The following is a 15,008-nucleotide window of genomic DNA, read 5'->3' on the forward strand; positions in this document are numbered from 1 at the left end:
CATCCACCCACCCCTCCCCATTCCCTCCTCCACCTCCCCCCTCCCCCCCCCCCCCCCCACCTGCCCTCTCCCCCCTCCATTCCACCCCCCCTCCTCCCCCCCCCCTCCTCTCTCTCTCTCTCTCTCTCTCTCTCTCTCTCTCTCCCCCTCTCTCTCTCTTCCCCCCCTCTCTCTCTCTCTCTTTCTTTTCTTCCCCCCCCCCTCTCTCTCTCTCCCCCCTCTCTCTCTCACTCTCTCTCTCTCTTCCTCCTCCTCTCTCCATGGCCGGAGGTTCTCTGCCGTTCAAAAGTTGCTTTACCCACTTTGGGAATGGCCGTTGCCATTGTGGTTCTGCAGGCTCTTCTTCATCTTCTTTATCTTGCATCCTCCCAAGCATTGTTGGGGGAGTTCGGTCTGCTGTTGGTGGTTGTACTGGATGGATATCCTGGTCCTAGTTGTCTGGGAAGGAAGCATCCTCCTCCATTTGATGCGGCTATTCTGAGAAGACCACATCGCGACTTACTATTACCTTCTTGGTAACAGGGTTATAGAGACAGTAACCCTTCGCCTCTTCACTATAGCCCAAGAAAATAAACACACAAGCGGCTCTCGGATTGTTGCAATGTGTTTCCACGAGAGAAAGAGGGAAGAGGAAGAGGGGAGAAAGAGAGAGAAGGGGAGAGGGAAGAATGGAGGGAGAGGGAGGAGAGAAGAAGAGAGTGAAGGGGGATGGAGTGGCAAACACCAAGGCACTACAAAGGAAACAAGAGAACACCCAAAGACACTCTTGGAAGAGAAGAGGAAGCTTGTATTCCAAAATTGTGTATACAACAATGAAGATCAAAGTCAACAATTTGGCCTTTTATACAAGTCACCTTTTGAAGGGAGGGCCAACCTTTTTCCTTATACCGCTCTCTCTCATCTCTCTTTTGTTACAACCACTTGGGCCCATATGGCACCAAGGCATTCTCTCAACCTCCACTTGTCTTCAAATGGCTCTGTTGTTATCCATATATGGGATCCAAATGGCTCTTGTGCTATCCTTGCCAATTTGGATGATCCCGACACCTACCTCTATCTTAAGCCATTTGAGGCTCAAAACCCACAAGACTAGGTCGATGTTGAGCCATTTGCAACTCAAACCCCATCAGCCCAGCTTGGTGTTGAGCCATTTGTGTCTCAAAACCCATATGGTCCCGTGCTCCCTGTTTGTGGCTATTAACATCCCCCCTTCCTGCTATGTTGAGTTGCCCTTAGATTAGCTACGCTAGAGTAGGTGGGTGGAGAGGACTATCTGGAGGACTGTGTAGCAGCCCAATTGGTGGGGGGTGATCCGTGTGAAGTACTAGCAAAACATCCAAAAGTGGTTGGCATGCATGTCCTCAAAGGTGCCAATGTGATGGCCATGGAAGTTGCAGACTTGAAGGTAGCGGCGGAGGTCATGGAATTGAGAGGGGCCGATGTCAGGGTTGAAGACAATCTGATAGTTGAGATTATGGAGCTTTTCATCAATGGGCCGACTGTGGGTGGGGAGATCACGTAGAAGCAAGAGGATGAGGCGGTTGAAGTGGACCACTGCAACCACCACAAGGTCTGGGATAGTGCCATAGGTGTCATTGAATGGCTGGAGGTGGAAGCAAAATCCCTCCTTAGTCATTTCCTTGGGAACATTGTACTTTGGGAAGTTGTAAAGAATATTTGGGTCCTTTTGTTGGAGCTCGCAGAAGTGGGCCCAAGTCCATCGTCATTCCATGAGCATGTAAAGGGGATGGATCCTATGTGCACTGCGATAGTAGCACAAAAATTGCTCCTTCAAAAAAGGATACACCAATGAGGTTGAAGGTAGGTGTCCGAGTCGGTGAGGGGAACAGGCATGTCAGGGGCTAGGTGGTAACTACCATGTGTGTGCTTTGGATGGGATCACTGCTAGTCATTGAAGGACTAGGTAATGAGCTGAGTGAGGGGGTTAACTTTCATAATTTGGAAGAGATGGACGGTAGAGCCTTTGAGCTGAGCCTTTTAGTGATTCATTAGGGCACTGTCAGGCAAGTCTTGGAAGGACACTATAGATTGAGTCACCATTGGACATCTTTGGGCGGGGATGAGGGGGTGTTGGAGGGACATCATTATCATCCATGGGCATAGGTTCCTCTCGAGTAGTCCCTGTGCATGATAGATCGATGGGCATAGGTTCCAAATTCGTCGACTTCAGGAGTGTGTTGAGCACCTCATCGGGAAGGTCGATAAGGGCATCAGAGGAGATGGACCAAGAGGTCATGTGCTGTGCAGAGCTTGTGTAGGAGGCATTGGAGGAGTACTCCACAAGGTTTTGCAAGGGAGAGGGGCCGAGACGAGATTGGGGGGGTCAGGTAGGATCTATAGGAGGTGGTTGTAGAATTGGGATGGTGGAGTTAAAGATAGCTATGGCTTCCTGCCCTTCCTCCTCAATGACATTAGGCTACATGAATAGTTTCAAAATTGCTAACGAGGGACTCGAGGGAGTCCTGGAAGCCTATAGCACCCGGTTATGTAAAATGATTATTTTGAGGTGATGGTAGGCGGTGGAGCACTAAGCAACTCGGTGCCCTTGCATTTGGATGACGAAGGCCCAGCCATAGGTCTGCATCTCGTTGATGTTATCTTAGAGGCTCTCGAGAGTGCAGACCCATGGGCTGAGTTTGTCATGCTTCGCTAGTTGCATCACTTCATCATCCTGTGGGTAGTTTGTGGACTCCTGATTACTGGGCACCACACCTAGAAGTTTAGAAGGATGGGTTGGGTAGCGAGGGTCTAAAGATCAAAAGGATGAAGGAGTGAGAGACTAGTAGGATGAAGGTCAAGGGAGAAATAAGACATGGCAAGGATGGGGTGGCAGTGGTTAGGATTGCAATAGAGGATGGTTTGGAGTGCATTGGGTTGAAGAGGGGTGGTGAGGTCTATCTGGAAGATCAGGTTCTGTGCACGGAGTGTGTTGAAGTGCATTTGGAGTGTTTGGGGGAAGGTGCATGGGGCAAGAGTGTAAGTGGCAAATTATGTGGAGAACTCCAGATACATTTGGAACTCCTACTACTCCCTGTCTTCCAATGTTGATTCCCCTGGGCGACCACAGGTGCATAGGCTCTCGTTCTTTGCTTGCATGGTGATGTGAGGGTGTGCTCCTATGCTAGGAGATCTATCTGTTGGATCCCTCCTTGAGTCTAGCTTGTTGTTCCTTGACTTGCATCCTATGTTCTTTCCCGACACGAAGGCTGAATTCTGCCTTATCCAATTGGTCCATGAGGTTTTAGACTAGGGATTCACTAGCAGAAAGCTCATCCTTGAGCTTGGTGAGGGACACTTTTAGCTCCTCGATCTTGGCATGATATTCCTTTGCTCTATTGAGGGCTATTTGCTTGATAGCTTGTGTGGTGACCATAAGTGTGTGGTTGTCGTGCACGCTGAGTTATGCTTGGAGGAGAGAGGATGACAGTTGGGAGGCATGATCTTGACTCCTCTGCAAAATTGTTTGCACCATCTGTGAGAGTTGGGTCATCGCATCCAGCAGTAGTAGTAGGCTGGAGCTCCATCTGATCGGCTTGGGAAGCCACTCTGCTAACATGGTGATGTAGCCGACCGAGGTCTCATACTAGGGTGCACTATAAAATTGGAGGGCTTCTATGAGCCCGGCCCATGGGGATGAAGAAGATGCAGTTGTGATGGAGGTGGTCTCTTGGGGTTGGGCAAAAGCTGAGGCCGAGACTTATGGAGCAGAGGTGGTGGCTTGAGTGCCTTGGGCTCCACAGTGGAGGCTAATGTGTACAGTATTGTCCCCAGGGAAATATTCAACATTGATGGGGCACTGGATGGTGGCCTTGCCTTTAGAGAGTGGAGCAAAATGCTTGAGATGGTGCTACCTTCTTAGGAATTTCCACACTTGGTGGCCTTTGTATTGAGCGTGCAGCTGTTGGCTATCAAGGGGGGGCTGAGCGAGATGGTTAAAGGGGGTGGTGCTCGGATCTATCATTGGTTTTTTGGGTATGACTATTGTCTCCTCTTCTTCTATTGGAACAAGTCCTGTGGCTACTTTGTAGGCCAACCCATATCCAATCGATGGTTGTTACTACAGCATGTGGCAGAGCACTAGCATATATAGCATGGGGTTGCCTAGGACCCTGTCGTGAGTCTTGAGGTCTTTCTGCATTGGGGTGTAGAATTAGTTCACCCAATTGGTCATCTGTGGCACTGCCAATCTTGTGAGGATGTTGGTCATGATTGATTGGTGGTGGTCTGTATGCTTTATCTGGGTTAGCCACCACTACTGTAGCATGCATGCCGATTTATCCACTTGGTCGTATTTCATAGAATTGGATGCAGCCCTTGCTCTTCTTTTGGTGATAATTGCAAATCTGGCCAAGGGCCTCATGCAACTTTTTCTTTTTGGAGTACCTTTTTGCAATGATGGGGAGGCCGAAGGCAACACACACCACGTCCACATTGAGGTGGTAGAAGTGGGGGGTGCCTGTTGCATTGCAAAGGATGCTAGCATTGGTGTTTGAGTTGTAGGCCTAGAGGAATTCCATGAGCAGCTTCATGTCAAGGTGACAAGGAAGGCGGCAGTTCGCAATGGGTCCAAGGCCTATCAAAGCTAGAGAGGCTTGTACCTTTGGCTCCTTGAGGGATTGGTACGCAGCCGTGTTGTGGTAGTGGAGGGTGTAATCATGCCCCTAATAGGCATACCTGGAGTGGATTGTGTAGCCATTGAGTTGTTGCAGCCAGCCTTCTCTGAGTGGCGAATGCATCTAGGACCTCACAATCTTGTACTCCCTTGCGTTGGAGTTGGGGTATGCTTCCTAAATGTCTGTGGTCATAGTCGTTGTTGTTGCTGATGGTTCCTAAGAGGCTTATTGTGTCGATTTTTCCTCCTTGTTTGTAGTTCCTCTGCTAGAATGTCAGAGGGCATTTGAATTATCCCTGAGGGTGTACTCTGGGATTTAGAAGGGCTGGTGGGCTGTGGATTTGGGGGGTGGAGGTAGAGTTATGTCTAGAGTTTGAAGAATTCATTGTTAGGGTCCATGGGGAAAAAGGAGGGCAATTGCATGAGAAGAGACTTGGTGGAGGAGGACAAGGCTGAGGACATTCAACTATTACTTTACACAATGTTAGCTGGAAGCAAACATGACGTTTGATATGTGTGTGCCCCGAACATACAGCCATGTTGACAGAGTTTTCCATAAACGTTCCTTGCCATAATTCATGACATGATTGTTGGTCATCCATATGTCGACATGGCCTAATGAACCTATGTATCCTTGTTTTGTGGAACAGATACACTATCCTCTATGCTTTGTGCAATTCAGAATCTTGCAACACCAAAGGTAGCCCTCTGTGGCAATCTCTTTGAAAGTACTTTGAAGCAAGAAAGAGCCAAATAGTCTTCTTTGGCAAGCCAAATTTCATGACTATTAATTCCATTTGGATTTCATTAATCTTAAAAGATAAACCACTCAGTGATAGTGTTTTAAAAAGGTCATGCTACTGCTCAAAAAGGGACTACAATGATGGGGACAGCTTTGGAACAAAGAAGAGATGAGGTGGAAAGTCTCTAGCCTAAGATTAGAAGGGAGTTTGGTCTCACAAATCATGCTCTAGAGTTAGTTATGGGTATATTGGGACTCTAGAATGGAAACATCTAGTGGGAAGGGGGGCCCACTTTCTTTTACAAAGGAGACTTCAATTGGATTGCTGCCTCCAATTCCCAACATCATATGCTAACATAGAGGAGGTATTTAGAGTACTGAACACTAGATGAAACTCTTCTCTATGATAGAAGCTTGTGCTGGAAGGCTGGGTTCTCCAAAATTTGGACCAAGCCATCCGAGAGAAGGGTAGACACCTTCTCTGGCCTATCCTCCACAAACTTGTGTGGACCAATGCCACAAGAAAGTCCATTGAAAAGGGAGATAGAAACTACAAGAGCTATCTTGGATACAAGGAATACATATTCCATATATTTGTGGCTTGCTGTGATGCTAAAAGGGTTTGGAAAATAGTGTAGAACTAGATAGGAGAGCCTATTAATTAGAGGAGGTCTTTAGAGTACTAAAAAATAGATGGAACTCTTCTCTGTGAGTGTAGCATCTGTTGGAATGTGAGGTTCTCCGAAAGTTGGACCAGACCACCATCCCAGAGAAAATGTTTACCCCTCTCTCGCTCATCCTCCACAAACTTGTGTGAACCAATGCTACAAGAAAGTCCATTGAAAAAGGAGATGGAAATTGCAAGAGCTAACTTGGCTACAAGGAATACATATTCCATATATTATGGCTTGCCCTAATGCTAGAAGGGTTTGGAAAGTAGTGTAAATCTAGATAGCAGAGCCTATTAATTAGCAATTAATACTCCTAAGGGGGTTTGCACCAAAAGTCAAACAAGTTTTATGGATTCAAATTAGGGCTCAAATCAGGGCTCATTCTTTGTGGTTCATTTAGATAACTAGAAACAGTTTACAATTCAATCACACTAAGGAGTTTTCCTTTTTGTGCATGAACAAGAACAAGAACAAGAACAAACTAACAAATAGCTTTTGAACTATAATGAAGCCCCCTCTTAACTTCAAAAGGAGCTACATGCTTGTGAGAAAGAATTCTAGAGCAACAGAGTGAATGACGATAAGGATTAAGTCAACCTTGCATCTTCACATGTCAAGATGGAGCCCTCTTGGGAATACAAAATGTGAACTTACTTCTTGTTGAGTTGTAAGTGGTTTCCCATAGTTTTTGTTATCACATGTTGAGCTACTCGCACTAGCCTAGTTTTGTTTTTTTCTAGGTTTGCCACTAGGAGTACAGAGTATTTTATGGTTTCTTCTCAATGAGGAGAATCTTGATTCTTGAATGAACTTCTAATTGTTGGTATTAGTACAAATCTACATATTTTTCTTATTAAAAAAAAACTTTTAAGTTGAGACTTTTATTCCTACATTATTCACCCAAAGCTCAACACTTTGGTGGTGTTTCAACATTATTTTCATAAAACTCATATATATGCTAAGAATATCAGAACTAACGTTAGATCTAAAAGTGAATAACTTTTTGGACAAATTGCTTATCATAGTGGTCATAGATCTAAGCTGTCTTAGGAGACTAAAATTTAAAAGTCAAAGTTAGGGTATATATTTGTAGACAAGTGCGAGTTAGAATTCAGAGTTTGGGTTGAATATTCCTTAGATCAGTGTGAGTGCCTTTTCACAACAAAAGTAAAGCATCTAACTTCAAACTAATTCGATAGATCCAAAACTAAATATATGCCTAGTTTTTGATACCCCTGCACTTCATTAAACAAGATATTCATTAATCGTCATTGTTGCATTTCAAGGACCTAGACACAACCCTTCAAAAATTAGTATGACTTTGCTTTTAGGAATATGTATGCTAACACTTAACTTCTGTCATATACTCATAATATATCGACTATGCCAACCCTCTTATATCATTGTTGGTAAACCCCCTTATATCATTGTTGGTACTTCATGTGCTAACCAACATCACATAGGATCGAGAATATTGGATCGAGCCACTTAAGTATTAGTGTGGCTTTTACAACATCGAGAAAATCCAAAGAAGGAAACATCATGCAACAACTCCATTCTAGAACAATAGCTACTATAGCATGCGGGACAGCTATAGGCTAAGAAGAGGTGTTGAAGCAAGCAAAGGGAATTCAAAACAATCTAGTATAGTACATGCCAGGTTCCAAATTAGATGGCCCTCTTAGAGTCTCATTGTGGCCCTCCATATCCCCTAAAAGCCACTCCATCATGATTTCAAGAGAAAGAGAATAAAAAAAGGCTCCAAGAGAAAGAAAGTCTACAAATATTATGAGAGCATGCATGTTCATTGATATCACTCCAAACATAGAGACCACGCATATCCTGCCTCTTCCACAAATGAGTTCCATTTTAGAGCAATAGCAATAAGGCCTGGGACATTTGTAGTCTAAGAAAAGGTGTCGAAATAAGGCCAAATTGCTTGAAAAAGGTCAGTCCAACATGTGACTAAATTGAATCGAAGTCTCACATCATCCCTCCATGTTATTTCTAAAAACTCCACAATGATTCAGGATGGTGTGTGTATCATACTTCAATAAGCCTGTTTGCAAGCAACTCTCGTAATATAAGGGCAAAGCATATCAAATAGATGCTAACACATGCAAGCATGAACTTTGTCTAAGAAAAAGATATACATAGCATAGAAGTGCTGCAAGCAAGCCAAGAAATGCTATCACATCTAGAAAACAGGGCTTATCCCAAAAGGAATGTGGATGTTGTCCATAAAGATGATCTCTTGTCCAACACCAACTTTGCTTCCATGGAGTAAAGAGTCTATGAAGCCCCAGGGTCCTTGCACAGCTCTCTAGCCTCGAAGTCAGGCATCTCTAAGGCCTTGGAAGTGTTGCTAATCCGTTCAAATATACCCATGTGCCCTTCGCTTTGTAGCTTCCTAGTTTGGCACCAAATTGTTGGGAGTTTTCCTTTATACTCCCATTTCCTTCTACTCTTCATCATCATGAATACCATGTTAGCTCCCAACTACCAGTTGTGACCATATCCCATCCACTGGATGGATCAAATACCAAAAAGTCTTCTAAAATGTTAGCACCTTTGCATTAAATATAATCTATCAATGGGATGGACTAAGTGGCCCATATACATGATTAGAGTACTCTCCATCTTATTCATATTGCTCCATTATGAAATCCATGCTAACATAAAGTGGTCTTTTGTAGTCATTACTCTCATTTTTATTAGGGGTTCAAGGCAATGAAATGTGTGTGTGTGTGTGTGTGTGTGTATGTTGCATGCATGCGTGCATGGCAGCACATGCACACATTTTTATGTGCATGCGTGAATGTGTGCATGCATATGAGTAGGGGTGTGTGTGTGTGTGTTGCGGAGGGCACGCATGTGCGTGCGTAGGCACGTGCATACACGCACGCGCACGTGTGAACACACGATATGTGTGTGTGCGCACGCGTGAGAGAGTGTGTGTGTGTACTGTGTGCATACACACATGAGAATGTGTGTGTGAGTGTGCATGTGTGTGCACACACATTCAAAATTGTGCACCTCGAAGTAGCCATAACCTACCTTAGAGAATAGTCATGGGATAGTGACCTTGGTATTGGTGACACAACCGTTGGGAGAAAGCCCATAGGATGCACACATACATGTGCAATTAGCCAATCACTAATGCTACCACATGGCATTCACTTCAAGCATGGGCTTGGATTCATGCTTCTACCCTACCATATTGCCACTTGTCGTTACTTTAAAGGTTGTGCCAAAGAGCTTATTTTTAAATTCCTCCCTTTTTGTATTAAAATATTACTATTGATCTCTCCTTGAAAGGCAAGGGTCTATGTAACATATATGCCCTGACAGCTACTTCAATGGCTTATGTAAGTTTTTTCTTATTGTATTAATATGCCTAGAGATATTGTACCCAAAAGATTCAACATTATATAATATATATTGATGTTCTAGGTAGGATTATGAGTCAACCCAATACGTTTTTTAGTGGCCTTCTAGGCAAGTTGGACAGTGCAACTGTCAAAGGTTTGATGGCAACTAAACATCATTGCTTAATAAAAAGGTTCACACATGAGTAAAAGAAGGAAATCTTATATGGTTGTTTTTCAAACATTAAAAGGCTGGCTATAAATTCTGGATCAATCAAATTCATTGAAAATCTGGTTGGTGTTAAGAAGAATGCTTGTAGCTTATTGAAGCCTTTTGTTTTTTGTTACTTAACAATATGCTTTAGCAATGGCACATGGAGATAAACGCATATGAAGTTCAAATAAGACGGGCACATTATTTTCACATCTCATGGAGGGACACAACTGAAACCCCAATTTATTTTTCCAAGTTCACCATTCTTATATGCCATCATACGTGTAATTTGCAAGTATGGTTATGACATAAAATTTGTTTTATATATGTAATGATTATGATTGATATTGACTTGTGGATCTTTTGTATGTGGATATGATCTACTTTGGTCTTGAGAGAAGTGCACAATACAACTTTTCCTTGAAGAGCCTTCCGAGTCATAACAAAATTTGACATAATTACCTCAACTAATTTCCATTTTTTGAAAAAATCATATTTTTAAAATGAAAAGGAGGGAGCAAGGTTGGCATTTGAGAAAGTGCATGGCAAGCACACAATTTGGATGTTGCATATGGTTTCTCTATTCTACTAGCAATACAAACACGACACATGGGAACACTTTCGTGTTGAAGAGAGAGAGAGAGAGAGAGAGAGAGAGAGAGAGAGAGAGAGAGAGAGACCCTCCACCACGTAACCATTATGTGGGGCAAAACAAATCAAAGGTATAGACATCCAAAAGAGAGAGAATAGCTTGAATGATCATTAACCAAACCACCTTTAAGGCATTTAAAGTATTTTGGAAAAAGATGAAAACAAGGGCAAAACACAAGTGGTCCTACCAATACATCTTAGACCCTTGTAGGTGAATTATTGTAGTATGTGCAAGGCCCTATCAGCATGGTCCTCTAAATCTACCTATAGCATGCACATAATACCCTATTAATGCTCCATAAAGCTAGGGGAGCTCCCATCTAGCTTTGTTGATTGAGCCCTTGCAAGCATTGGGTTAGTCTGGACTAGTGGTGGATGTGCTCCACGATGTCTATCTGCTTGATGCGTAGCTCATCTCCTTCACAAGGACACTCTCTAGTGTTAGCACGGTAGAGATGGGTTTTTTGGGTTCCTCAACACAATGCCATTAGTGGCAACACAATAGGATCCTTGTTCTTAAGGAGGCATTCTCAACAATTACTAGCGGAAAACTTTTTTGCAACAATAAAAACAAAGTCACTCTCCAAGTCAGCTAGTTTTGGCATCTCAAAACATACACATTTCCCAGTTTTCACACTGAATTCCTAATAAATATCTTAACCAATATTATGAAAACGGGGTGAAATCTGAGCCGATTGTAATCGTGCAAAAGAAGGGTTTTTCCTAGCATATGTGGAGATATGGTGGCGCAAGAGCAAGGGATGGCATGGTAGGTGCTTACCTCACCGCACGGAAGTGCATTGTGAGACCAGGCCAATTGGTGGCTCTATAAAAAAGGCCGAGGAAGGTGACGCCGTGGCAGGTGCTCACCTCATCGCACAGGAACGCATCGTGAGACTAGGCGCTTGCATCAAGAGAAGGTTGACCAAGCCAAATGTGTATGTGTGTGTGTGTGTGGTCTTCGGCCTGCAACCCATCATAACAACACTCTCCATGTTTATAGCCATAGACCCATTTTTGCCATTTAGCCATAGCCATAGCCATAGGCAAGGTTCTTTTGTTCCCTCTCAGTTTTTCTGGACCTGGTTTCCTCTCCAGAGCAGATCATTCTGTTGCCAATTTGTTTCTTGAACTTGATCCTCACAACGAAACTGTAATCTCTGCATCCTTCTGCCTTCGATCTGTTTCTTGGACTTGCCTCTCCTCAGTGGATTCTTCTTCCAGATTTGATTTCTTCTGCTATATATTGCTTCCTGCCTTTGTTTTTCGTCTCCTTTTCTTGCCCCCCCCCCGTCTCGGCAGCTGAGGCTCTGACCCTGGATCGAAAGCGTTTTTGATTCGCATACCAGCGGTGTCACGTATGGCTTATAGATCAGATGACGATTACGATTACCTCTTCAAAGTTGTGCTCATAGGGGACTCCGGCGTCGGAAAATCCAACCTGCTTTCGAGGTTTACGCGGAATGAATTCAGTTTGGAGTCCAAGTCGACTATTGGGGTGGAGTTTGCGACTAGGAGCATTAACGTCGATGGCAAGATGATCAAGGCTCAGATATGGGACACAGCGGGCCAAGAACGGTACGTTTTGTGTATTAATATTCAGCCTTTGCCGTTTGTGCTTCGTAAAGTTCGGATCGAGGTTATGCTTCTGTCAGTGTCAAGTTTAGATCGAGATTTGAAGCTTCTTGGAATTTCTGGCATTCGTCATAAAGGAGTTTCGGTATCTTGAATGAAAAATGACCAGATCTCTAGATGGGTGGTTCCTGGAACAAGAGGCATATTCTAATCTACTTTTCGAAAGCAGGGAACGGTTTTAATATGCAACGGCATGGATGCTGACTGACCGGTTGTTTTTCTTTCCCTTTTTGGGGGCTGAGAGTCGGATTAAACTGTATGTTGCTGGAATCAGGTATCGCGCAATTACAAGTGCGTACTATCGTGGAGCCGTTGGAGCGCTACTGGTTTATGATATGACTCGGCATGTCACATTTGAGAACGTTGAGAGATGGTTGAAGGAGCTGAAAGACCATACGGATTCAAATATTGTTGTCATGCTCGTAGGCAATAAGTCCGATCTGCGACATCTGAGAGCAGTTTCCACGGAGGATGGCCAGTCATTTGCCGAAAGGGAGGGTTTATACTTTCTGGAGACTTCAGCTTTAGAATCAACAAACGTGGAGAATTCATTCAAGCAAGTACTCACTCAAATTTACAGAGTGGTGAGTAAAAAGGCTTTGGACATCGGTGAAGATTCTTCAACTATTCCAGGCAAAGGCCAAAGTATAAGCGTTTCAAAGGATGATGTTACCGCCACTAAGAAAGTAGGGTGTTGCAACGCATAGTTTTCACCTTTTTTTGGGAGCCGATTGATTGCCTCTCACAGTGGATACAAAGGCAGCAACAGCAAGTCTCACAAATTTTGCAAAGGCCTTTTCAGTGAAGAAGCTAACTTGCAGGTCTTCTTTTACAATACTTTTATGTCTCAAACGTCTGGTCTTATTTAAATAGGCGGTGCCAGTGTCAATACACAGTTGGTTCACATGAGCTTGCTCTGTGCCTTCACTGTCAATGTTGTTGTTGGGGGGGGGGGGGAAGCTGTGACGAGATCAAGTTGTCAGAAGTGGTCCAATTGTTTTGGCAGCGAGGTTGGATTAAAGTCTCCTTTTTTTAACATGTCTTTTCTATCAAAAAATTATTCTTTTTTTACAAGCTAAAGTAGAGGCTGAGAAAGGGTAGGGGGTTTGACACGGGTTTAGGGGTTAAGCAGAAGGATGTTGAGAACGGACTGTAAATAGCTCTGTCTTTCAGGGTTGTGTAGAGCCTGAGAAAGGGCAAGAGGATTTCAGTGGTTAAGCACAAGGGATGGGAAGGTCATTAACCACAAGGGATGGGAAGGTCAATAGCACTGCCTCAGATACGGTGTAGGGCCAGTCAGTCGATGCACTTTTATTGTTTGTTGAGTTAGAGTCTATGCTTGGACACAGTCCAATCTGTAAACGAGAATATATGAATGGAACGATGGAGAAATTCAGGTGGTGTTTTTATTTACACGACGGTACTAGGTTTGACATAAATCACAAGCCTCGCGCACTTCACTATTTTTTTAAATTATTAAGTCGGAGATTTCTGCAGTCTATAAAAGGACCAGCAATCAATGGCAGTACAGCTTCACATCTTCCTCAACCTTCAGGATGATATAGAAATTAGTGGATGACTGAACATAGATAACTTTCTGAAATGGTGTTTCTTTGAAGGGTCATCTATGTCATCTCTCTAGCAACCATCCTGTATTCTGGTTTACGTGAAAAATGTAAAAAGCATTGATTGAGAAGCATGCTGACATGTCTATATGCATCCAGTAATATTAACTTGAGCTCTGGAGTTTGCTTGATTTCTCTCGGCGTTCATGTCTTGCTTGATAGCCTGTTATCTCATAGAACTGTTTGTTACAAGGTGCAAAAGAAAATGATTTTTTAAAAAACATGTTTTGTCTTTAGATAGGAGGGCATTTGCCTTAATAGGACTCTGCCATAGGCAGTCAACAAGCTGTAACCAGAAAATTTCTTAATACCCTAACCTTCAGCGCAAGAATATTCATCTTTCAATGAATTTCCGAGTGACCTTTGAGACTCTCTACATAGCCAGAAAAAAAGAACCATAGTTGATGGAAGTCTTAGAACATTCCCTTGCATTTGTCCTGCTTCCCCCTAAGCATATATATCAGTCCTGTTGATGTGTGCCAAGCTCAAGCAATGCCACAGCAAGCAGAGCATCATGTCTTTGGCACTATGGCAAAAATAGGTAGACATCCATAAGCTTAACTAACTTCAACTACTTAGAAACTATTGATGGAGAACTCTTCACATGTTTCATTTAGCAGCAACTAGCTGAAATATTGGAAAGCCTGGTTTGCCACCTGACACAATTGCATGGCTGCCTCACAGGTGTTTTGAGTCTGGCCAAACTTGACCTGTAGTTTGTACATCACACCCCCCTCCCCTTCCTTCCTAAAAATGCCACCATTTGAAGACAACGATCCCAATTTGCTAATAACCTTGCTAGAGGTCCGATGATCACCTGATGCAGCCTCAAGGATGTTCCTATCACGACTTTAGTTGAAGGCTTTGGTTAAGTTCATGAAAGCTTCTCAATCTGGAGGTTTTGGAGTCGTTAGTGTTGCCAATTTGAAAGACCTTGCGTAGGGTATATTGTGTACATGTGGAAATTATGTTTTTGAATCGTTACTATATGTGCACTCCCTATCTATTAATTCATCTACACTCCCCCTCGCATTTGCCAATTAACCTATGTACACTCCCGCCAATTAACGTTTTCTATTGCTTAATTAATCTGGTTTCTCCCTCCTGCTTTCTCCTTTGCGTCACGATCAGCTCTCTCCTCCCGCAGCCCTCCTTCGCTCCCTCCTCCTCCGTCGCTCCCCACTCCTCCTCCTTCGCTTTCTCCTTCTCCCCTCTCCCCACTCCCTCCTCCTCCTTCACTCCCTCCTTTTGCTTTCATTCTAAGTGTATATACGTCCCGCTTTCTCCTTCGCTCCCTCCTCCTCCTTCGCTCCCCACTCCTCCTTCGCTCCCTCCTCCTAGGATTGCTTTGTTCTACAAACTATTTGGTTCTGCCTTGTCTATTAACAAAGTTTCACCATAAGCATCCAACCCAAGGTGTTCCAATATTGATGAATGAAATGCTTGTAGTTGTGATGGAAAGGTGGTTC

At 43.7% G+C, this 15,008-nt stretch overlaps 1 protein-coding gene across 1 annotated transcript; it reads left to right on the forward strand.

The window, feature by feature from the left end:
- The first annotated feature begins 11,253 nt into the window (after positions 1-11,253).
- On the forward strand, positions 11,254-13,021 carry LOC147886744 (ras-related protein RABA1f-like). The gene is made up of 2 exons (XM_087395536.1): positions 11,254-11,857; positions 12,189-13,021. Exons 1-2 carry the CDS (start codon positions 11,640-11,642, stop codon positions 12,619-12,621), a joined length of 651 nt encoding a protein of 216 aa, XP_087251662.1. The 5' UTR covers positions 11,254-11,639; the 3' UTR covers positions 12,622-13,021.
- Positions 13,022-15,008: the final 1,987 nt, after the last annotated feature.

This window comes from Dipteris shenzhenensis, chromosome 24 (assembly GCF_047967505.1).
Source record: "Dipteris shenzhenensis isolate YYH24624 ecotype China chromosome 24, Dip_SZ_1.0, whole genome shotgun sequence".
Lineage (NCBI taxonomy): Eukaryota > Viridiplantae > Streptophyta > Polypodiopsida > Gleicheniales > Dipteridaceae > Dipteris > Dipteris shenzhenensis.